This window comes from Bos indicus x Bos taurus, chromosome 1 (assembly GCF_003369695.1).
Source record: "Bos indicus x Bos taurus breed Angus x Brahman F1 hybrid chromosome 1, Bos_hybrid_MaternalHap_v2.0, whole genome shotgun sequence".
Classification (NCBI taxonomy): Eukaryota; Metazoa; Chordata; class Mammalia; order Artiodactyla; family Bovidae; genus Bos; species Bos indicus x Bos taurus.
The window spans coordinates 6284437-6309776 of record NC_040076.1 but is presented as its reverse complement, the minus strand read 5'-3'; the positions used below and the strand labels follow the sequence as shown (position 1 = coordinate 6309776).

The following is a 25340-nucleotide window of genomic DNA, read 5'->3' as shown; positions in this document are numbered from 1 at the left end:
CAAAGCAAAAACACTGACATGCACATTTGTAACAAGTCATAGTAACTAAAAATTTTTGTATGGTTTTTCCTTAGTTTGTCTAACTTTATAAATCAATTCAGTTCAGCAAATGGTTAGTAAGCTTCTGTCTAGTGAGAACATAAGCCCAAAAGCAGTGATGAGCTTTATTTTTCCCTCTAAAAGGACAAGAAAGTGTATACTTCAAAACACAAATTCAAAAGCCTCTCTAGAGCTAACAGTGATTAGGAGATTAACTGTTTTTCATTTCTATCTCACTAACTTTGAATGCAAACCACTAAGGTGATAACAGAAAGTCATTTTCCATCTTAGCTCACTGACGTAGAGTGACCAAGTTCATGGTCTCAGGCTATGAGGATGGGAAGTCAAAGCGAATCGGCACACTTATTTAACCAAGATTTGTCTTGGGGAATCACATCCAAGATGTATTTAGTGGCTTTATGAACTGGAAGCAGAAATGGATTCAAAGGTATGGGGAAGATGAATATAGTTGAGAATGCAATCCCCGTGACAGTGCACCTGTGCACTGCAGGGAGTTATTTTTTAAATTTTTTTTATGTTTTACCACCATGCTGTGTGAAAGATTGCATTTGATGTCTGATACTTTCACTTCCAAGACCCAGAATGAGAAGAAAGACAGTGAGAAGGGAGTAATAAGGATAATAAGCTAAATAAAGAAAAAAACCTGGTCTACAAAGTGTACTGTTGGTGAGTAGGAATCCTGAGTAAATAGCATTGATTGGGGGAGAAACAAGGCTGCTTCTTTTAATTTTTGGGCCACACTTCACAGCATATGGGACCTTAGTTTCCTGGCCAGGGACAGAACCTGCATCCCGGCATTGGAAGCATAGAATCGTAACTACTGGACCATCAGGGAAGTCCTGGAGGCTGTTTTCTTCATTGAAAGAGAGTTAGAAAATGTAGGGCTCTGGATCACCAGAAGCTTACAGAGGAACAGATAACATAAGGAAGGGAAAGCTACTTAATGCTACATTCGTTTGGTGGTAAAAATAAGGCAACTTAAAGACACACTTGGGGTCAAATGTAAACAAATACTTTGAAATTGTCTGTGAGAACTGCTGGATGCTGTTGACATGGTTTTCTCTTGCTGATTTGGGTCAAGTCAGTGTGATAAATGATGTAATTGCTTGGTCATCAACATTGTCTTGACTGTTCTACTCATCAGCATCACTGCCTAGATAAAGCAATGAACTGGGGAGTATGGACACTCACTTCTCTGTTACCTTCTGCTGCCTGGATTGCCCCACTAGTCCTAAAATGACCCAGCAGGTGTGGGCCCTGAATAGAGGAATGGAACATCAAGCCAGCACAAGATTTCTTAACTATCGTCAGACTGCACATCACCTTAAGGCAAGCATTTATTAAATGACCATTCTAAGGCAGTATGTATTTCACTTAGGAGCAAGTAATGAGACATGCACCTCCAAAGGTGAGTGATTCGTCTTTGAAAATTAGACATTCAAAGCAATATCATCTTTAATTATTTAGAGCACAGTTTTTCCAACTTGATGCTATTGACATTTTGGGGATACGTTTTTGTCATAGGGGGCAGGACTGTTCTGCACACTGCAGGAGGTTTAGCTACATCCCTAGACTCTATCTACCAGATACCAGTAGCATCCTCCATCCTCTGTTGTAACAATCAAAAGCTATTTCCAGACATTGTCAAATGTTGTATGGGGGGTAAAGTCTCTCCTAGTTGAGAACCACTGATTAAGTATTATCAAAGGATAATACCATTCTACATACTGCCCCTATATTATTTTCTGAGGTAAGACACATAGAAAGAAAGCTTTGGTAATTATTTAAAATTAATATCTGGACAAAATTTGGAAAACAATCTAGAGTTTGGTAATGGTATAGTTTATGAGGTATAGAGAACTTCCAAACATTCATTTCATATTGAATATGTCTCACTCATATGCGAAAGCATACATTAATTTGCTTTAACTGTGTCTGCAAAGGACCTGTAAGACCTTTCTCAACTAGGTTATTTTTCTAAGTTTTCTTTATAATTGTGCCAGAGAAAGAGTTACCCGGCATTAATCAAAATCATGCACTGAACAATGACGAAGGACTAGGGTGAAGAAATATTTCTCTTAGAAATTCCTAGAGGGAAAACAAAAATTGATTAGGAAAAAGTTCACTGAGTTTTGCTGAAAGATGAAAAAGATTGAAAATGAGTAGAGGACATAAAAAAAGCAATTATTTTTTTTTAACATGGTTTGTCTAGGGATATCAACTGTTTAAGCCACAGCTGTGTTTCAAATTCAGTATCAAAGGTATTTAGAATATACGATCTACTGAATGGTATAAAATCCTTTAAAAAATTGTGTGGAACAGAATGGTTAAATGTACAGTTATTTCAGAAAATAAAATCTAAACAGAATCACCAGAGTAGCACAAAGATTTCACGCCTCCAGTGTATGTGTAGCCAATCTTTCCTTTTCATAGTTATTTCTAGAATTCTCTTGTTAACTAATTTTTTAAAAATAAATTTTATACAATTTTCAAAGTATTTGTCTTTATTCTTGAAGACTCCATGATCTTATTTAATCCAGTGTTTTTTATTTGCTAAAACAGTTCCTGGCTGACTTTTTTTCTATTTTGCTTATTATTTGCAAATATTCCAGGGGTCAAGTATCCATACACCATTTTCCTCTTCCTGTTAAATTGCTTTAGCTATGGCTTTGTGGCAATATAATGCATGGAAAATGGGTAAATAACCATTGTATGTTGCTTTAAATACTGATAAAATTAAGTTAGTATAAAACTTAGTGATCTTACTATTTTTTAAACATACCTTTATAAATAATTAGAAGATATTCATTTACAGAGTGGCTTTTACGAGGGAGCATGTGACAAAATAGAACATCAGGCAAAACTAAATGAATAGTTTGACGTTCATGATCTCTGTCTACCTCTAGAGCACACAGGTCAACCTGAGACTGACCTAGATCTGTTGGAAGTTCAGTGATTCTCTAACTTACCTTGCAATCACAAAAAGCACACAACTGACTCCTAAGCAGGCTAAGAGGACATACATCCAAATGTCAGGAGACAGGGGGTTGAGGAAGGAGAAGACCCCTGGATTAGTGCCATTGGGCTTCCGGTAGAGAATGCTGATGCCTAGGGTCATGAAGGGTTTGGAGAAGTCGATGACTTTTTCCCGCACATAGGTGATGGTAAGAGGAGCCACCGCCAAGTCAGCCTTCTGCAAAAGCAAGTTTGAAATTGTCCCTTTAGCTGTCTAGCTTCCGAGAGAATGTCTAGACTTTTCCTGGTTCTCCTGATTCCTATTCTCAACTCCAAAAACTTCTCACACGTGAAGCTTCTATGATGATTGACTCTGACATTAAAACAGTTGACTTACACAGTTATGTTTATGAAATAGTATTTGTTACCAAAGAGAAACCAGAAGGTGTGAAACACACACACACACACACACACACACACACACAGGTATATATGTATGGCAGGTGATATTTAGTTACTAAGTCATGTCTGATTCTTTCAACCCCATGGACTGTAGCCCACCAAGCTCCTCTGTCCGCAGGATTCCCCAAGCAAGAATACTGGAGTGGGTTGTCATTTCCTTCTCCAATATATATGTGTTGTTGCTCAGTCACTACGTCACGTCCAACTCTTTGCGGCCCCATGGACGCAGCTCACCAGGCTTCCCTGTCCTTCACTATCTCTCAGCCTTGGCTCAAACTCAAAAACATATGTGTTAAACTCAAATATATATGTGTTCCACACACACACATTCTGAAACTAAATGGAGGGGTAAAAACTGCAGAAAAATATCTTTAAAAAAGGACGTGTGAGAAAAATAAGAAATGAGCAACTTGGTCATAAAATTAGTTGATGAGATTTTGCTTCAAGCTGCAAACTTCAGAACTCCTTATCTAATCTAAGAATCACTCACGTTTATTCTTCAGTATGAAGGATGAGCCCATAAGTTTTTATCCTCAATTTTTATCCCTGTTGCCTCCTAAGTAAGGAAACTACATTTATAGGTTGCTTTCTCCCACTTTTTAGGTCATTTTTATGATTCAAAAAAATAAAATATGTCTTCTGACTCTGACTCAAACATCTTTCTCTTTTCATTTACTTCTCATTATGCATTTTTTTAGACATTTAAGACCACAGTGTAGGAGATATATTTTTGCTTACATGATCTATAAGTTCCTTGACCATTCCATTCCACTCTCCTTTGTCATTCTGAGCTCCGTATTTGCCATCAGCAACGAGTTTAACATCATAAATGAAACCCAGGATGTTTGACAATTCCTTCAATAGATCCAGGCAATATCCTTCAAATCTGTCATTTCCATACAGGGGCTTATCAGATTTCCTGTACATCACATAGGGTTCTTCCTATATGAAACAAATCACACGTGAAACCCTGCTATAATGAAAGGCAGAATTTACTTACATGAGCTCCAACAACAGCCAGAAGATATAAAATATTTGAAAACGGATTTTAATATTTGAGAATACTAAAGAAAGTCACTTCCCTTTCTGCCTTTACTAAGCTCATCTTTTGTACATCCTCTATAAATATAGAACACTTCATATGTTACTTTCTCTCCCTCTTCTCTCTTTGAGAGTTTTTTCCCCTCCACTGCTGAGGGCAGAACTGTGAGTAAACGGTGTGATAGAAACAGGATCACGTTTAAACTTTAGGTCTAGCCAAGAAGGCAGTGGAGGATCTGATGTCTGGCTGTCTGGTTTCCAGCTATGCCTACACCTAAGCTTCCAGGGCTAGACCCGCCTACCCTCCTGACTTTTATCTATGAGCTTCACCTACTTACAAAAAGAAATCTAAATCAGCACATATATTCTCTTGTTTTTCAAATTTCCTGTCTACTAAGTACTCTAAATATTTTAATTTTCTCATTTTTCAGCTAAATTGCATCTCAGTTTCACTCTTCCCTTATTATCTACATATTTTTCCTGGCTCCCTTCAGGATATCTTATTCAAAGACCGCTTTGATGTCCCCTTTCATCATCAGTTACGTTTTCTTATTTGAACTCACCTCAGAGATCCCATTTGGTAAATTCTTTGCTTATATGATAAATCCCCTGTCCTATGAGGACATTTCCTTACAACTACATATCTCTAGCCTTATTAATTCTCATTTGACTAAGTAAAATTTTACTTTATTTTATAAAATCAAAATAGTTACTACATTACTGATCCGTCCTGTATGTTTAGGCTTATCCTCAAACAAAGTGATAGAAGTAGAAAACTCTATATTTCCATGAGAAAGTTGCAGAGAAACTAGTCACCAGAAAAAAAACATTTTTGTTTTGGATGAATGATTCTCGGAAACTGTTTCAGAAATAAATTTCACATGAGGACTGTCCAAAAGGTATGATTTTAGAGGCGGCCACTCCTATTTATTTCTTGGATTGCGTGTGTGCTGAGTGGCTGAGTTGCTTTAGTTGTGTCTGACTCTTTGAGACCCCAAAGACTGTCCCCCACCAGGCTCCTCTGTCCATGGGGTGCTCCAGACAAGAATACTGGAGTGGGTTGCTATGTCTTCTTCCAGGGGATCTTCCTCACCCGGCGACTGAACCCACAACTCTTATGTTCTTGCATTGGCAGGTGGGTTCCTTACCAGTAGTGCCACCTGGGAAGCACAATTCGTGGATTAGGGAGGAGCAAAGAGGGAGGAAGAACAGTCTGTGAGTGAACAGTGGCTGGATGGGGCATGATAGGATTGCAACAGAGAGCAGGTTTTTAAAAAGCAGTTAGGAAAGGACTTCCCTGGTGGCTCAGATGGAAAAGTGTCTCCATACAATGCAGGAGACCCAGGTTCGATCCCTGGGTTGGGAAGATCCTCTGAAGAAGGCAATGGCAACCCATTCCAGTACTCTTACCTGGAAAATCCCATGGATGGACGAGTGTGGTAGGCTACAGTGCATGGGGTCGCAAAAGTCAGACATGACTGAGCGACTTCACTTTCACCTTTCTTTCAAAAAAGGAGTACAGTTAATAAAGGAGCAGTACAGAAGAATGAGCATGCCAAGGAGATTTTGGACGCACACAGCAGTGAGCATCAGCTGGAAGACAGACCTCAGTTCCCTGACCAGGAGTCCTAATTGCTAGACCACAGAGTCCAGCAACTAGGGCCTAAATCCCCAGTCCTTGCTTATGTTGACAAGAAAGAATTCTGATGAGGAGGTGGCAGGTAAAGAGAAAAGTAAAATGTTTATTGGAAAAGCAGAGTGCAAGCGGAAAGACATACAGGTGAGCTCTGCAAGAGAGGTGTGCCTTTGGGAAGTTTCCTTTATAAAGGGATAGTTTTTCTGAGTCTTTGTCTTCCCACAGGCCAGTTGTGTTCTCCACCCCCACCTGCTCCCCAGCTAATTTGTCTCAGGACCTTCTCCTAGGTGCGCCTGGAAAAGATGGATTTCCATGCAAAGGCATCTGGGAGGAGAGAAGCAAGACTTATTATGGCCTGGCATCCCCTGAATTTTGATCCCCAAGGAGCCTCTATGCACAGGTGTACTGTCTCCCTTGCCCCAAGGAGAGGGGCTATGTGATCTCTTGATCCTTTATTCAGGCAAGGTTTAGTCCCTCTCTGTTCCTGCATGATTGCTCTCCTAATGTGTCCACAAGAGACAAAGCCTGGGTATTTATCCCTGCTTCTGTTGTTACTTCCATTTCAGAGAGCAAACTAGGAGGCTGTATGTAAATGCCTAACCTGGAGTCCACTGACCTGTCTCAGGCAATGCAAACAGGAGGCCAGTTTTAAGGGTCAGGCCTGAAGCCCATTTTTCCTGCCCCATGAAATATAAGCAGGGGTGCACGCATGGATGCTAATTTGCTTCAGTTGTGTCTGACTCTGTGGGATCCTGTGGACTGTAGCCCTCCAGGCTCCTCTGTCCATGGGATTCTCCAGGCAAGAATATTAGAGTGGGTTGACATGCTCTTCTCCAGGGGATCTTCCTGAACCCAAGTCTCTTACATCTCCTGCACTGGAAGACAGATTCCTTACCATGAGTGCCACCTGGGAAGTCCTATAAACAGGAGGCTGGTTATAAATGTCTAACCTGGAGCCCATCTGTCTCCTGCCTCAAAAGCAACCAACAGGGATGGTGGTAAGAGTAATAGTGGGATGTCGACCCTCTGTGCTAAATTGCTTCAGTCGCATCTGACTCTTTGCGACCCTATGGACTGTAGCCTACCAGGCTCCTCTGTCTATGGGCTTCTCCAGGCAAGAATACTTGAGTGGGTTGCCATTTCCTCCTCTAGGGGATCTTCCTGACTCAGGGCTCGAACTCAAATCTCTTATGTCTCCTGCATTAGCAGGCAGATTCTTTACCACTAGTGTCAACCGGGAAGATCCGCTAAGGCTAAAGCTAAGGCAGGAAGGGAGGAAAGAGTGGTCCATGTGTGCAATGCAGGTAGAGTATGGAAGCAGGATCAGTGACCGGAGAGATGCTGTGGCTGTGAAGGACAGAGGTTCTGACAATACCATTGGGAAGCAGGGGAAGACCTTTCCTTGCATCTCTTACTCCATCCACCTCCCTGGTCTTTTACCAGAATCTCCCCTTGGTTGAAACCAACCAGCAGCCAGAGAGCAAGGGTAATCATCTGGGTAGGACTATAGAGTGGAGCAGAACATCGCTGAGCATGGACTGGAGACTAGAGAGCTTCAGAACAACATTGAAAGTGGATAATTCAGTCCACTACAGATATATGTAAATATATGCTTTTAGTGCCCCAATTAAAACAGACTTTTACAGACAGAGGTGTTGGCATGAAAAAGATAGCTGAGGAATCCTTCAAGGTCTAGAGTAGGAGTTTCGATCAGATGCCCTGGATTCCACAGACTCAACTTACCAGAATGGTGGTGACGATGAGTGTTCGGTTGGCAAGAGAATCGGTGATATTATTGGACCTGTCTTTGTTGCCATCCGTCATGTTAAGCCCACTGTTGGAGTTCCAAATCCCAATCTACACAGAACACATCACATCAGAGGCTGCTGAACTGTCAGTGACGGCGCTTATGCTAAAGAGAGGCCCCTTCTACACCAGGAATGGGCACAAAAGCTCATAGTCTGGGAAGAGGACACCAGGGCACCATTACAGGGGAAGCTGCTACATGTGGGAAAACGAAACAATGGAAGAACAACTGCGTATGTGGAACAGAAAATCTGTGCTATGTAGAGTGCAGGTACGGGAGGTCTTTTTAATTTATTAAGTTCAATGTTCTTTTCTAAATTAAGAATTAGTAAACAAGTATCAGATTTTCTTCCAATACGTATTTGTTGAACACTGGCTTATAAACCAGGGATTCTTCTAGGCACTGGAGGACATAGCAATGAACAAAAGAGACAAAGACTTCTGCTCTGGTGGAGCTTACATTAGACTGATACAGATCTTATGTTGCCGAAGTATTACCATCAATGCCTTTAAAACTTATGAGAAATGAGACGGAGGAGGCAGGATGGACAGTGAAGAAGCTGGGCATCTAAAGGGGAAAGATAAATGGAACAAAAAGTGTGGATGGGCAGGAGACCACGTTCTAGGTCCATCATCGAGGAACTAGCGCTGGGTAAGGGCGTCTCCCGTGGGCGCTGGTAGAGCTCTGTTCGTAGCTCCCTTGTACCTCTGTTAACGGACCTTCTTCTGTTCTTATCATCTATTTATCTGTCTTGTTTGTTCACTTGACCATGAATGCCTTTAGTGAAGGTATTACTTCTATTGCTTATTGATCTTTCTGTCACAGAAGCAACCATTGTGATTGGCAGTCAGTGAAGCCTCTTGTTCTTTTAAGAAATGGTAACCCCAATTTCCACCCGTGGCCACCTCACTCTTGGGTTATTAGAGTCTGTAGAAGTAGATTGATTTGTTCTGCCTCTAGGGGCAATCTAGGAGCAGGGCCTTAGGGAACTGGCTGTTTGTCTGAAGTCTTTTGGAAGCATTTGCTGACAGCCTAGTGAGGTGGAATGCAAACCTGATTGCTGGGTGGCCTTGGACAAGATGCTAACCTTTCTGAGCTCTGGATCTCTACCTATAAAATAATTTATAAGGATGTGGAGACCATCAAATGAGTAAATGTCTGTGAAAGTACTAGTATATGTTAAGAGCTGCATGAATGTTAACAATAAAGGAATGTTCACAATAAAGGACATAAAAATGGTCGCTCCAGTAATTTCTTTAAGCTTGCCCTGTTATGAAAGAACTTGGAATCATTAGTAAAATCCCCTTTCTTTGAAATTTATAAGCTGACAAAGGAGCTATGAAAAACAGGGACAGTTTAGGAACACCAATACTTGGATGCAGTCTGCAATGGACAGGGTAGACCCAAGCTTGATCTCTAAATATACTCTTCCATTGGGAGGACATTGGGCTGGCTGGACAGTGTATGAGCTTTTCAGATGGACTCTTGTCCAGATTCTAACTTTGCAATTTACCAGCAGTGTGATCATGGGGAAGTTAATTTCCCTACCAGTAAAATGGAGACAATAGAACTTTTCTGATGATTAAATAAAATTTCACCTGTAGAAATGTTAGGCTTCTTTCCTTTTCTATTTGCTTACTTTGATTTACTGCCCAAATGCAGCAGCTGAAAATTCATTTAGCTCAACAAATTTTCTTTTTAGAAATATAAATTCTTTGAGGTAGTTTCAAGGATTATTACAGATTTGTTCATCAGTGTGAACTATTTGAATTTTACTGTCTTCTTTTTATACTTAATAAGGGATAGTTAGATAGTGAAATAAGGAGACAGGTCTAGGTAAATGGGGTTTGGGGGTAGTTTTTGCATTTGAAAGTATTTTGATCCTGTCTGCAGAGAGAGTACTAGAGGTATGATTAAGCTGTAGGATAACACCTTTAATGACCATTCAGTCTTTCCAGGATCAAGTGTAATATCCATCACTTAGAATGCATGAAACACATGCCTGCTGGTCAAAGAACCTTTGCTTTTCTTTGTCTGGCTTTGAACTCAAGAAAAAGGGAAATTTTTTTTCTTCCCTCTCTTCTAAACTCCACTCCTCTTCTCACTTTTTTGGGGCAGGGACCCTTGCTTCCAGGAAATATATCTCAGACTAACTACAGTAGGGAGTCTATGAATTTTTAGCCAAAACTATGTTTTAGGTTGTAAACAGTTGAATTCTAACTCTATGAAGACTGTGTTTCAATTGGGCCCTTGCTGTGTCTTTAATTAAACCTTGACTTAGGCACTAGGGAGAGGGGAACCTAATTTTTAATTAAATATTGAAAGCTGGAGGGAAAAAACTGCATTTTAGCCAATTTGTTAAGTAGTGAAGTGTGTTCTCAGTAACTCTTATTTCTATTAAAGTCAAGTGTTTAAAAGACTTACACTAATATTTGAAATGGCATGGCTGATTGGCCTTGCAACATCACTCTCTTTTAAAATACAAACTTGAAATTGTAGACAAATACATCCCACAGCTTAACATCTGGCTTTGTTTCTTTTACCAGCCTCACTAAAAAGTGTGGAAGGTATGATATCATTGCTGCTGCATTTGTAACCTAATGAGTCCCAAAGTACCAATCAGTGTAGACTTTCCTCCATAAAATAAGAAAAAGAAGAAGAATTTTTCCTACTGTTGGTGTAACAGAAGTGTCCTCAAATCTAGACTAAAAGAATATCAAGAAAAAGTAAAGATCAAGCGATTCATGGGAAGTGGAGAGTTTACATATGAGGTTTGAATGACCTTAGCCTTGTATTTTCAAACTTTTTAATCAGCAAAGCAAGTAGAGTGTCTATGTTTGCATACAGGGTTATGTGTGTCTTTTAAACCAAAGTTGTCAACTGGCTTTACCTTTTATTTAACTGAAGTAAAATAACACATTAACAAATGTTTCTTTCTGAAAAAGCAAGCTCCCATGATTCATCCGTGCTGGGAGGTAGTTGTTCGGTCACTAAGCTCTGGTGGGAGGGCTTCAGTTAACCAGGTGCCTGGATATTTAGCATTTCAGTCCTGTCCTCCGACTTTGGAGGATTGCCTCGAAGAAGCAGAACCTTAGTTTTCAAACTGTACAGCAAAAGTGGTCAGCAGTAATTTACCAGTGAGAAGCAGTGGAAGGTGGATCAATTACTTGTGGGGAGGAACACTCAAAAACTAAATAGTCTGGTCCTGTCTTCTCTCACTTTGTAAACTGGCATGAGGGAGCAGTCATTTATCATCTAGGACAACAAAGGAAAGCACTTGAAAATGAGGACTTAAATGCAATTAAGCAAGCCCTTTTAAAAAAAGGTAGTGTGACAAAGGGAATGCTCAGGAAGTGACTAAGATCCATCTCTCAAACCTGGTGTGTGATTCACGTAAACTCAAAATCCAAAATTGCTGAGTGACATAAAGTATCTAGGGGAAAGAGGTGACTCTGTTTCCTGTATGATGAGTTTTATAAACATATATTTTAGTGATGAGCTTTGTAAAGACCGCCATATCCTTTTCTTGGAAAGAACTTCAGGCAGACTGTTCTCGACTGAAAAACGTAGGCGTGTAGAGAAGAGCTTTTGGAATTAGAATGCAATGGGGTGAATCCTTCTGCTGTAAGGTAGAATCTTGTAGGGAGAGGACAGTGTGTTGGTTGGGTCTCAACAGGTCTCCTGTGCTAGCACTCAGATTACTGCAAATTGTTGATGAGCAGTCATAACACAAAACAGCACACCACAGTATATACAGCTTGCAGCGTGGCAACAATGGGTCAGCAGAAGGAAGAGGCACACAGGCATGGAGGAAAGCCAAGAAGTGCATCCTTGGGAAGTGGGGGCGATTATTGCAGTTTAGTGACAAATAAAGGACATTCCCCTCCCCTGAGAATGATTTCAGGACTTGGATTTCATTCCCAAGGATATTTGGTTTGAATTAATTCAACATTGCAGAAAATGCCTGGAGTCTCAAGCTGGATTAGTGTAATAAGCTTTTTTCTGGGTACCAGTTAGGTTCATCTGTGTATTAGCATAGAGGAGATGGGATTGTCCTCCTTGTGCCTTTGGTAGCCAGATTCATCAAAACTTAAAACAAGGTTATTAAACCTGTGCTTATTTAAACTTAAAAGCAGGACATTTTGGAGCTCATCTGAGTATGCTCCAAAACGGAGGAGACAAGGCTTCTGACTACAGGGAGAAACTGTTTACACTTCCTGTGACTTAACTCATAATTCAAAAGATGAAAGTGAACCTGACAAAACTGTCCAAGTTGAACAACCTGGAGTAATTTAAGGTCCATATGTCAATCAGCAGGTGGTTCAGCAAGTGGTTCGAGGGAGATAGATTGAAAGACAATGTTTGCATATCACTGGGACGTTTTCCTGATCAGAATGTTTGTAATGTCTAACTTTTGCATCTATAATAAATCTGTGCACATTCATTGACAACATAATACTGTACAATAAGCTGTGAAGTAGTAGGTGCTATGATTTATAAGACAATCTCATTTCCTTTGCAAAATCTCTAATGTTTTTGTCCTCTGGAAACTGTGGTTCTAAAGCAAATTATGAAACAATATGTACTGACAAGGTTTTGTTTGTCTGCATAAAATGAAGATGGTGTGTAATAAAAGGGAATTTCTGAAAATGGTTCATATATTTTGTGGTGGTGACATTGAAGGAGATGTCCCGGCCCCTCGGAGCCTTAGCCTGTCTGACTAGTCTGATGAATCAAATCTATTGTATTTTTTCCCCCTTAGGGAAAAAAAAATATTTAGAGCCAAGAAAGAATATAAATGGACCAGTGTTTGCTTCTGTTGCAGCTACCTGCTTTTAGTCCTAACAGGGACTGGTCCTACCCGGGAGAAACAAAAATAATCTAGAGGGAAATATTTAATCCATCATTATTTAATCCACCTCAAGTCTGTTTCAATTGCCAGGCAATGTTGTTGAGAGACAACATATTCAGTCACCCGTGTTCTCCCTTTAAGTGGAATTTCGCCTCTAAACTGCAATTGGAGAGCTACTGGTCTGACAAAACTGGAAGGATGCAGGCTTTTCCTTTGGTATTTTCCACCCCACTCCCAGATTTCCTGCAGGTTTTCTCCATGTACAAACCTTCTTCCACACTTTATATAAGTGTTTAGACACTTCGCCAGCAGCCTTGGTTTTCAGAGGGGAAAAATAAAAATAGCACTTAATTAAAATGGAGCATGGAAGCCAAAAGGCATCATGGCACGTGAGTGCTAACAGATTCACACCCCCCCACCCATTGTTTGGAATCTTGAATGTTCATTCAACAGAAAGCCTGAGAATAGGTACAGGAAAGACATGGACCAAGTACTTGAATCCTACAGAAGTTACTTCTCCTTGGTGGTGGAACCTGATTTTCACTTTTGCTTTTGCATGCCAAAAAAAAAAAAAAGGCAAAATTCTTTCAAATATGCACACCTATGCTGCAGAGCTTAAGGTCTTCATCATTCCTGTCAAAGTCATTTATAACCAGATTCAAACAACACACACACACACACACACACACACACACACACATTATTCCTTAGTGAGAAGAAAGTGTGCTTATTATTCTTTGACTAGATGCTTCTTGGCATTAGAAACTTGAGTGAAAGTGAGAAAATAGGCTTTTTTTTTTTTAACAGTTTTCCTTATGGACCCCGCACGAGGCTGACATGAAAAGATTGGGCATTTCCTCCCTTGCCGACTGAGAGCGATAGGATGGCTCACTGCCTTAAGGCTCAGTCAGCTTTCTCAGGAACTGAGCCCAAGTCACCTGAAGAAAGAAAAGTTATTGCAAACAATGAAGAGTTGAGAAACAAATTGAGAAAACACTTTCATCTAATTCGATTTTGCCTTTGTTAGAAAAACACCACTAGAATGTGCACAATATTGCCGTGTATGCATAGCTGGGAGAGCATAACAGTAGCTCCATCTATTTCATCACAAGCCTGAGCCAAAAAGATGTTTCCTTAACAGACTTTCTTCCTCCTGCTGTTCGGTCTGTCAGTGCAGTGGAGAGGGAGGCAGAGAAGCATGTACAGAGAAGCAGACATTTTCTTTTAAAAAGAGCTCTTATTGCCTTTTAGTCTGCAACAAGTATGATTTTCTTCCCTTTTGTTCCCTGCAGCCCAACGTCCACATTCCATTACAGAAGTTAGGTGGGTGCCTTGTGCTCTGTCAGAGTGCGTCAAACTAACAGAAGAGGGAATCAGAGTGAAGAAATGAGAGAGAGAGAGGCAGAGAGGAAGTGAGAGGGGCAAAGAGAGATGGAGAGAGGAAGAGGCAGAGACACATATGGAGAGAGAGACAGAGGAAGAGAAGAGATGAAGAAAGAGGGCATTTTTGCAAGGGGAAACTTGCGTGACTAATATGGATTCTCAAAGTTGTGGACTCATTATTTTCCTCAAGCTCTTCAACACTAGAGACTACCTTTCACATTCAGCCTGATTCATCTTTCTTTGTTTTAAATAAGCTATTTGGCAGTGGGGCAAATGTGTCTCAGTGGCTTCCCTGGTGGCTCAGATGGTAGAGTCTCCCTACAGTGCAGGAGACCTGGGTTCAATCCCTGGGTTGGGAAGATCCCCTGGAGGAGGAAATGGCAACACACTCCAGTATTCTTGCCTGGAGAATTCCATGCAAGGAGGAGCCTGACGGGCTACAGTCCATGGGATCCCAAAGAGTCGGACATGACTGAGTGACTTCCTTTTTTTTATTTTTCCAAATGTGTCTCAGTTAACAAAAGCAACAAAACAGAAATGGAAACCTTATCTCATTTAAAAAATCACCCCCAAAGTAAAACATTGTTCCCAGAGATGTTCTTTTACATTAAGCATAACTTTTTGTCCACTAAAAGTGAAAAAAAACAAACAACAAAGAAAAACAACACTGGATTATAGAGTTTAGGTGTTCAGACAATTGTTTGGCCGGAGGGCGGGGAGGGTTTCAAGATCTTTTATCCTTAAGGTTCTAAAAGTTAATAGTGAATTCACGATATATATTGTGAATACTAAATTGATGTAATAAAGAGAAGGCAAATTCTTTTATTATTATTATTTTTTAAAATATTTGTATTATTATTATTTTATCTTTTAGCTATACTGTATGGCATGTGGGATCTTAGTTCCTTGACCAGGGTTTGAACCCTTGTCCCTGCACTGTGAGTGCAGAGTCAACCACTGAACCACCAGAGAAGTCCCTATTATTATTATTATTAATCAATTAAATAGCTGACATTTGCATTGCCCTGAATAGTAACTTGAAACACTGAGAGCTTGAGAATTACAACTATAATAATCCTAAAATCAAACTCAACATTAAAATACATTGTTAAAGCATATTTCCTCATAAAATAAAGGATGTAAAGTTAGTTTGCTTCAGTAAGCCTTTTACATTCTGCTTCATTCTGTCCTCTGTCACCCATCTCAAAATGGAGTACAATTAAAATTCACTTTTGACCCTTGGGTGTCATTCCAAAGATAAATCATTGACAGCTTCTGATTTTCCAAGTCTGAGCTCAATTTCTTAGAACCTGTGGAATAAGGGGCTAATGATCCCCACCCCTAGGGCTGTATGTATGCTTGTAAATATGCCAAGCACTATGTAGCCATTAGCATTGCTGTTGATAACACACACAATTTAAGAGTCTAGCACATCAACATCAATTTGCAGATCAGAGAGAGTGAGCTAGAAAACTGGACATAAATGAATAGGCTGGGAAAATAGCTTCATCCTTCCTGTACTTGTTGTGCAAGTAAAATGCACAAGAGGTGTTCTTTTGTAATTTCCAAATTTATCATCAAGGAGGTTACCTTTTCAGTTCCTTCCTCTTTGAGACTAATAATGTCCAGATCAAAATCCTTCCTCAAGCCATCGGTTTTATTGAAGGTGATACGCCCAGTCAAGCCATCCCACTGAGCCTATGGACAAAAGGAACATGGCGTTACTGTTTAACACTTATAATCCTTAACACTGTCAAGGTTGCAATACCTCAGGTTCATCACAGTATCCAATTGCTCAGTTTCATCATGGTGTTATAAACCATTGTGTTAGTTCAGTAACTTGATAGCAGAATACTTCAGTATTTTATGAGCACTCATTTATTTCTTCAGTTCTAACATTTTCATACTTTGGATGGGAGGGTATAGAAAGATTGACTGTAAAATGGTCTTCCCATGGACTAAATAATATCTGGGAAATCACAATATTTGTTTTTCCAAGGTCAATCCAAATCCATTTCAAGGGACTGCCCAGGTGAAGTAATGCCCCTTTTTGTTCTTTGAGAAAAGGATGTAATTCATTGACCAAGGGTTTTTGTGTGTTTTTTTTTTTTTTTTTTTTTTTTTTAGCAAACAAAAGCTGGGGAAGTTGGTTACCACTAGACCTGCCTTACAAGATATACTAAAAGGAGTTCTTTAAGTGGAGAAAAAAGAATACTAAATAACATAAAAACACAAAAAAGATGGATGCTAGCTGAATCTATGTGGTAATCAGTTCATTATACATGTAAATCAAACCACTACGCTCTTCATCTTAGACTTATACAGTGATTGTTTAGTCGCTAAGTCATGTCTGACTCTTTTGTGATCTCTTGGACTGCAGCCCACCAGGCTTCTTTGTCCATGAGATTTCCAAGGCAAGAATACTGGAGTAGGTTGCCATTTTCTTCTCCAGGGGATCTTTCTGACCTAGGGATAGAACCCGTGTCTCCTGTGTTGGTGGGTGGAATTTTTACCACTAATCCACCTGGAAAGCCCAGATCTATACAGTGAAGTATGCTAATTATTTCTCAGAAAACTGGGGGAAAAAGGTATATGAGAGAGGTACACAGCAAGAAGGCAGCCATCTGCAAGCCAGAAAGAGAGCTGTCATCTAGAACCCAACCCTTCTGCCTCCCTGATCTTAGACTTCCAGCATCCGAACTGTGAGAAATAAATGTTTGCTATTTAAAGAAAAATCCTTCATTTAATTGCATATGCAATTTTTTGTTTGTTTGTTTATATAAGGTAACAATGGCAGATTCCAGAGACTGGGACATGGGCATCTTTTGGGAGAGCCACTTTTCAGGCGGCCGCATATATCAACATCATTTGAGGAATTAAAAATCACAGTAGTTTAGGACTTGCCTGGTAGTCCAGTGGTTAGGAATCTGCCTTCCAATGCAGGAGATACAGGTTCTGTCCCTGGTCAGGGACCTAAGATCCCACATGCCATGGTGCAGCTAAGCCTGCATGCTACAGTTACTAAATACCCTTGACCTAGGGCCTGAGTTCCGCAACTAGAGAAAGCCACGCGCTGCAATGAAGACCCAGTGCAGCCAAATAAAATACAATAAAACAGATAAAACACAGTAGTCTGCTCTTCAGAGAACTCACAATGGAGATTTTAGGTTGTTTCATGATATAAAATATGGTGGCCCCAGAGGTTGTGAGCTTCAATCATTAGGTTATTCATGATAACCTTGCCTAATTTGAGTTGACTTACAAATGAGGATAAAGGAGAATTCAGTCCTTTGTATGCACTTAGCTATTTTCCCTCTCCCAACTTAACCAAATTCATTAGATATATGTAGATGTGAAAAAGATCCTGAGACTATACCATACCCAAAGAGTTCATGCCATGTGTGTCTGTTGAATATATTTCCCCTTTTGACCAAGAGGCAGAAGCAATGCAGTGGAAAGAGTACGGGTTTATCACAGAGCTGGTTTTAAATCTCTGAAGTATGACTTCAAGCAAGTTACTTAACCTAAACCTGGGTTATCTCAGGCTTCAGTGTTTATCCAAACAGGATTTTTGAGAGATTTAAATGGACCTGCCTCTTGAGAAACCTATATGAAGGTGAGGAAGCAACAGTTAGAACTGGACATGGAACAACAGACTGGTTCCAAATAGGAAAAGGAGTCCGTCAAGGCTGTATATTGTCACCTTGCTTATTTAACTTCTATGCAGAGTACATCATGAGAAACGCTGGGCTGGAAGAAGCTTAAGCTGGAATCAAGATTGCTGGGAGAAATATCAATAACCTCAGATATGTAGATGACACCACCCTTATGGCAGAAAGTGAAGAGGAACTCAAAAGCCTCTTGATAAAAGTGAAAGAGGAGAGTGAAAAAGTTGACTTAAAGCTCAACATTCAGAAAACTAAGATCATGGCATCTGGTCCCATCACTTCATGGGAAATAGATGGGGAAACAGTGGAAACAGTAGCAGACTTTATTTTTTGGGCTCCAAAATCACTGCAGATGGTGATGGCAGCCATGAAATTAAAAGACGCTTACTTCTTGGAAGGAAGGTTATAACCAACCTAGATACCATATTCAAAAGCAGAGATATTACTATGCCAACAAAGGTCTGTCTAGTCAAGGCTATGGTTTTTCCAGTGGTCATGTATGGATGAGAGAGTTGGATTGTGAAGAAAGCTGAGTGCCGAAGAATTGATGGTTTTAAACTGTGGTGTTGGAGAAGACTCTTGAGAGTCCCTTGGACTGCAAGGATATCAGTCCTGGGTGTTCACTGGAAGGACTAATGTTGAAGCTGAAACTCCAATACTTTGGCCACCTGCTGAGAAGAGCTGACTCACTGGAAAAGACCCTGATGCTGGGAGGGATTGGGGGCAGGAGGAGAAAGGGATGACAAAAGATGAGATGGCCGGATGGCATCACCAACTCGATGGACTTGAGTTTGGGTGAACTCTGGGAGTTGGTGATGGACAGGGAGGCCTGGCATGCTGCAATTCATGGGGTCGCAAAGAGTCGGACACGACTGAGCGACTGAACTGAACTGAACTGAACTGAATACAATTCTTACCACATTGAAAGCATTTAACATTTTAACGGAGATTATTTTTACAGCCATCTTTTATTTTTCTTCCCCACATTCAAAACTCTAGAATTTGGCTTTCATTACTGTTAATGTCAGTACTCACAGGTGTAGTCTTTTCTGGTCTCGTCTGTATTTCATTTTACAAATTAACATCAAATTCTTTGTTCTGAAATATAATTTCCTATTTATGCAATTTCTCTCAACACATAAAGTATATGATAAATAAATGAGTCTCCAGGCAAGAGTACTGGAGTGGGGAGAACTCTTGTCTGGAGAATCCCATGGATGGAGGAGCCTGGTAGGCTGCAGTCCATGGGGTCACTAAGAGTTGGACACGACTGAGCAACTTCACTTTCACTTTTCACTTTCATGCATTGGAGAAGGAAATGGCAACACACCCCAGTGTTCTTGCCTGGAGAATCCCAGGGACGGTGGAGCCTGGTGGGCTGCCCTCTATGGGGTCGCACAGAATTGGACACGACTGAAGCGACTTAGCAGCAGCAGCAGCATAAATGAGTCTAACCTTGACTTTAAATTTGTAGTCATGATGCTGAATTTTCTGTGTCAACTTGATTGGGTCATAGTATGCTGTTATCCGGAGAAAGCAATGGCACCCCACTCCAGTACTCTTGCCTGGAAAATCCCATGGACGGAGGAGCCTGGAAGGCTGCAGTCCAAAGGGTTGCTAAGGGTTGGACACGACTGAGCAACTTCACTTTCACTTTTCACTTTCATGCACTGGAGAAGGAAATGGCAACCCACTCCAGTGTTCTTTCCTGGAGAATCCCAGGGACGGGGGAGCCTGGTGGGCTGCTGTCTATGGGGTTGCACAGAGTCGGACAGGACTGAATTGATTTAGCATAGCATAGCATGCTGTTATCTGGTTAAACATCATCTCCAGGTGTGTCTGTGAGGCTGTTTCCATTTGAATCAATAGAGCAAACTGCCCTCTCCAATGTAAGTAGTCATTATCTAATCCATTGAGGGCCTGAACAGAACACGGAACAAACAACCTTTCTGACTGTTGGGACTGGGGCTTCCACCACTGGTGTTCCTGGTTCTCATCTTCTTGGTGCCAAGAAGCATCAGGAAAGAGAATACCTAGTAGTTTAGGAATAAGCACATTAATGTATTTCAATGAGGCACCGTGTGAGGATAAAAAATCTGCACATAGTAACTGAAGAAAGAAGTATGGATCCTACTTAACCCAACTGCAAGAAAAAAAAGGGCCAGGGAAACGTACTTTGAGGAAAGAAGGCCTGAACTCTCAAAGGATGAGAAGTGTGCTATGCTGTACTGTGTTAAGTCACTCGGTGTGTCTGATTCTTCGCGACCCCATGGACTGTAGCCCGCCAGGCTCCTCTGTTGATGGAATTCTCCTGGCAAGAATACTGGAGTGGGGTGCCATTTCCTACTCCAGGAGAGCTTCCCAATGCAGGGATCAAACCCAGGTCTCCTGCATTGCAGGCAGATTCTTTACCGACTGAACCACCTGTGAAGCATTTGATGAGAAGTTAGTTGACCAAACAAAGATTCACAGCCTGAGTAAAACCTGAAACACAAAACAAGTTGTATCTGCCATGGATCCGTTGTGCGAGGTAAGGAATGATGAAAAATGAGCCTGGGAAGGAGAGTGGTGCCTGTTTGTAGAGGTGTTTCGAGTCACACTCATTGGCTTGGACTTTGCTCCACAGACATTTAGGAATCACTGGAGTGTTTCAAGCCTACGAATGTCATGAGCAGGTGTGCATTACAGCAAGACATTTTGGCAGAACTGAAGGAGAATGACTCAAGATTGTGAGCAGAAGGCTGGTTAGCAGGTCATTCTCACAGAACAAAATTTACAGAAATGTATTCTCATTTCTATGTGTGAACACAGGGACAGCACGGTTCCTTCATTTCCCTGTCCCAACAACTTGTACACCACGAATACCGTTAAGTGTTAGTAGAAGGAGTTCTACAGCAGGATAGATACAGTTTCTTGAAGAAAATGTTGCTATTCAAGTTTTACCTAAAGAATATGCTATGGAATCAACTTGTCCAGAACCAACACAGCACAAAATGTATTTTCTGGCTATCATTCAGATCGAATGGATATCATGAAGAAGTATACTTTATCACTTGATAATGCTGGAAGATATATCAAATTAATGTCGGGAAATGATGTGTGGACAGGAAAAGCCTACACCTCTCATCTAAGCTGCTTATATTGCCAAACTAGATGTGAGTTAAAGTGCTATGACACATACAGAAAAATGCTTTTTTTTCTATCCTAGAACTTGGCTTTCAGAGTTCATCACCAAGAGAGACCATAATGCCAAACATTAGCTCCTGCTTTAAAAAAGTGATGGTGTATTTTTATGGTCAATACTAGCACCTGTTGATAAACACTCTGAGATATAGGTAATCTCATTCTCTGCATTAATACATCAGTATGGAAGACAAGTAGGGAGCCTCCTCTCGTATGTACTTAGACACACCTCCTGACTTTGTAATTTCCCTTTTCCCATCATCATATCCCAATCCTACTTTTTGTACTCAGATCACTCCTCTATATTTTGCAAGTCAAAGGCTGGCTTCATAGATTAATGGGTTAACTGAGAGTTGCTAAATAAGCTATTGCATTAGGGTCATAGCAGCTGTGTGAGAGTAGAGAGCAATTTGTCTGTGACTTTGGTTCAGTGCAAATCTAGTGTGTTAAGGGTTTGGACTAAGTCAGTTTTCAAACCCCTTCTTCATGCTTCTAAAAATGTGTAGCTCCAACCCTCCTCCTGATATGTTTGGAAGGATGTAGTTATCTCCATTAACTTCTGTAGGATTTTCAGAAGCTTTTTCCTAGAGGCAACTTTTCCTTCATGGGGGTCATGCTGTGAGTCAATTCGGTACATTGTCTGGAGTTTATGGAGCTTTCTGAAAATGTACAGAAATTGGTAGCATTTATCTCTTGATGTAGCATATAGTTCATAGCAAGGTCTTAAAACCCAGTTCAGAAATCCAATTTTATTTCCACTAAGTGTGTCTATTGTGTCCTTTTGTTTGGATTCTGTGGTGCTGGTTATATTCTTGAATTTTGTGTTCCAATCAGTGGTGCAGAGTAATTCCCACTTCTCATTTCTCTTCCTTGCTCATCCAAGTGGTAAAAAGTCCCCTTTTCATGCTCTAACAATGCTTCCTTTCCAGCCTCAATATCTATAAAGACACCCTGCCTAGTCCTTTACTGAACTGAAATATCTTTTGACCTTCACAGTCCAGTTTCCCTAACTGCCACAATTACCTGTGTGCTTCTGCTTCCCATCCCTAGATGAATATTTCCTATATATTCTTTTTTGTTGTTTTTCAAACTAATTGTTGATAAGCATTTACTGAAACACCAATGCATTATTGATCAGGGTGAGTAGATGATGACTATGATGAATAAGATCCATGAGGAATCCATTTTCTGAGACAAGCCTGAAGCATATGCAATTTAGATAATGATATATAATTATATTAGTCATAATTACAATTTGCTTGCCTTATGTAGAAGCATTTGCACAGAAGACAATTATAGTATACTTAACTGAAAACAATACTTAAACTATTGTCCCTATTTTAGGAAATCGCTTTAATTTCTACTCTGCTTTAGACCTCTTGATAACAACTGCTGATAGCAAGTGAGTCAAATGTTGTGACTTTGTTTCCTCTTATAAGATACGTTATTTGATGGCCAAGAGACAAAAAATCAAGAGATGAAAGAAGAAAAATGAAAGTTTTTCATTATTTTCAAACATTTTCATTAATGCTTTTTCATTTGTATGCTCTTTCTCAAGATGATATACATTGTCCAAATAAAGTAAAATTTTAGTATTGAGGAAGAAAGTGGCTAGCATTTAACTCTTATAAGAGTCAATTTTTAACTTTGCTTAGTTAAAATGATTTCATTCATTTTTTTGTTCCTAAAGGGGACTTAAACATGTAAAAGAACATAAAGCCCCCATTCCTAGAACTAGAATATTCCCTGACACACGCTGACACAATTTTCTCATTTTGTATATGGAGTAAATAGTTTCCTATTGAAAGACATATAATTTTTTTTTTTTTTTGAGAACGGATAGAATGTGCTTTTCTCTGTTATGCTTTTTTTCCCCTTTCTGTTTCTTTTCTTCTGATTCTGTTTTGATTCTGATTTTTGCTCAAGTATATCAGACTGAAAATATCATGCCTAACTCATAGCTTGAGCTATTTGTCTTCCAAAACTGGCTGTAAAGACCAGTGGATCCACATCTGCTTGCAGACCATGAGCTGTCTCCGCAATGCTATTTCGGTGCATAGTTAGGGGAGCTCTTTGTGGCCCAGAAGCACCTGGTCTGGGCCATGACCAGGTCCAGGGATCAGTGGGTATTTTAAGAATATAGGCAAGCACCTTGTGTGCTTTTCCAGTAGTCACATACAGATGTGAGAGTTGGACCATACAGAAGGCTAAGCACCAAATAATTGATGCTTTTGAATTATGGTACTGGAGAAGACTTTTGAGACTCCCTTGGACTGCAATGGAGAAGGCAATGGCAACCCACTCCAGTACTTCTGCCTGGAAAATCCCATGGATGGGGGAGCCTGGTAGGCTGCAGTCCGTGAGGTCACTGGGAGTCGGGCAGGACTGAGTGACTTCACTTTCACTTTTCACTTTCACACATTGGAGAAGGAAGTGGCAACCCACTCCAGCGTTTTTGCCTGGAGAGTCCCAGGGACGGGGAAGCCTGGTGGGCTGCCGTCTATGGGGTCGCACAGAGTCGGACACGACTGAAGCGATTTAGCAGCAGCAGCATCAGGGCTAATCTGGAGAAGGCAATGGCACCCCACTCCAGTACTCTTGCCTGGAAAATCCCATGGACAGAGGGGCCTGGTAGGCTGTAGTCCAAGGGATCGCTAAGAGTTGGAGACGACTGAGCGACTTCACTTTTGGACTGCAATGAAATCAAACCAGTCAATCCTAAAGGAAATCAACCCTGAATATTCATTGGAAGGACTGATGCTGAAGCTCTAATACTCTGGCTACCTGATGCAAAGAGTGATGCTGGGACAGACTGAAGGCAGGAGGAGAAGGGGGTGATAGAGGATGAGCTGCTTCAATAATATCACCAACTCGATGGACATGAGTTTGAGCAAACTCTAGGAGACAGATAGTGAAGGGAGGTAAGCTTGGCATGCTTTGTGATATTTTACTTTAAGCAAAACTTCCAAGTTCCTCTCTTAAATTTAAGACCTTGAACTAATGTTAAATCAAATTAATTGATGGATAATTTCTAGAAATCTAGATAATTTCTAATAAGATAATACAGACACATAGTCACCATTTGGTGTGTATGCACATATATGCATATATACCTTTATTGCTATTTTTGTGTGTTATACAAAAGCTGTACCTTTGGGTCATGCTAATGAATATGTTTATATTTTCTATGTTGAAAAGGTGTTTAAAAGATGTATGTGGCCCTAGGACACTGCTTATATATATAAAATAATGGAGTATCCTTTTGTTTATAAGGTAAAGAGAAAATATGTACCAAATTATGAGAAAGTATAGTGAACAGAAAAATATCAATGTGGCTAGTATAGAAGGTTTGAAGGAACTCTTATTTGCACTGAAGCATAATACTTGCACATAATGAGTCTGGGGAAGAAAGCAAAGAAATGTGTCAAAAATTAGGCAGTTTGCTCAGTTTTGACAAAGGTTATTAATAAGATACTTATTTTATTATTTTTTTGGCTATGTGCACAGCATGAGGGATCTTAGTTCCTCTCTGCAGGGATTGAACCTGAGCCCTGGCAGTCAATGTGCCAAACCTTAGCCACTGGGCCACCAGGCAATTCCCAGGGGACGTATTTTAATTTTGTGAGTACTTTTATGCCAAATGCTATACGAATGTTAGAGTTTTATTTTAAAATGACAGTTGGTCTCGGAGTACTTAATCTGCTCTTAAAAGAAGAGATAAAAGTTTATAATTTACCTCCTGTGTAATCTGCTCATCTGTTCTCATCATCAAGTGGTCTCTGCCTTGTTCTCATGTTTGTCTGAAGACTTTGCTGGAAGCTATAGGCTGATAACTGGATCTTTTTCAAAGAATAGCACTGTCAGAATGTCAGTGGCACCTGATACTCTTACCTATTGGTACTTTAGGAAACAGGGTCATTGGTACAGGCTTTGGAGCTTAAAGTGATTTCATTTAGCCAACTGTGAATGTAGCGGGGACTTCCAGGACTCCTTTTAGTAAGTCTGGAATAGAAGACCTTATGAATGCAGAACGCTGACCCAACATCTGGATATAGAAGACATAAGAATGATTAAATGAATAGTGGGGGTAAATCTAACTGAGATTATTTGATTTTGAGTATTGCCAATATGTTTTTAAATGCTCTATTAAGGGAGTAAGATATATCCTTTATCTTTAACCTTCAATGGAATCACCTATAAATGACAGATTCTTTATATGGTAATTTGTTTCCCCTTACTCCTCAGAATTCAGTGTCAACTCACTAGTTTTTATGGTAATGTGGTTATTTGCAT

The 25340-nt window shown here is 40.2% G+C and overlaps 1 protein-coding gene across 8 annotated transcripts in view; it reads right to left on the bottom strand.

The window, feature by feature from the left end:
• The window catches only part of GRIK1 (glutamate ionotropic receptor kainate type subunit 1), a 474700-nt gene that overhangs the window by 51001 nt on the left and 398359 nt on the right, over positions 1–25340 (bottom strand). For 4 of the 8 annotated variants that reach the window (XM_027540202.1, XM_027539869.1, XM_027539616.1 and 1 more), the window contains exons 8-12: positions 15787–15894; positions 13082–13126; positions 7898–8011; positions 4216–4419; positions 3030–3253 (exon numbers count right to left, since the gene is read on the bottom strand). In XM_027540202.1, the coding sequence (XP_027396003.1) occupies positions 3030–3253; positions 4216–4419; positions 7898–8011; positions 13082–13126; positions 15787–15894 (695 nt within the window). The remainder of the gene's footprint in view (positions 1–3029; positions 3254–4215; positions 4420–7897; positions 8012–13081; positions 13127–15786; positions 15895–25340) is intronic. The other 4 variants (XM_027539698.1, XM_027539952.1, XM_027540037.1 and 1 more) reach the window with 2 other exon arrangements.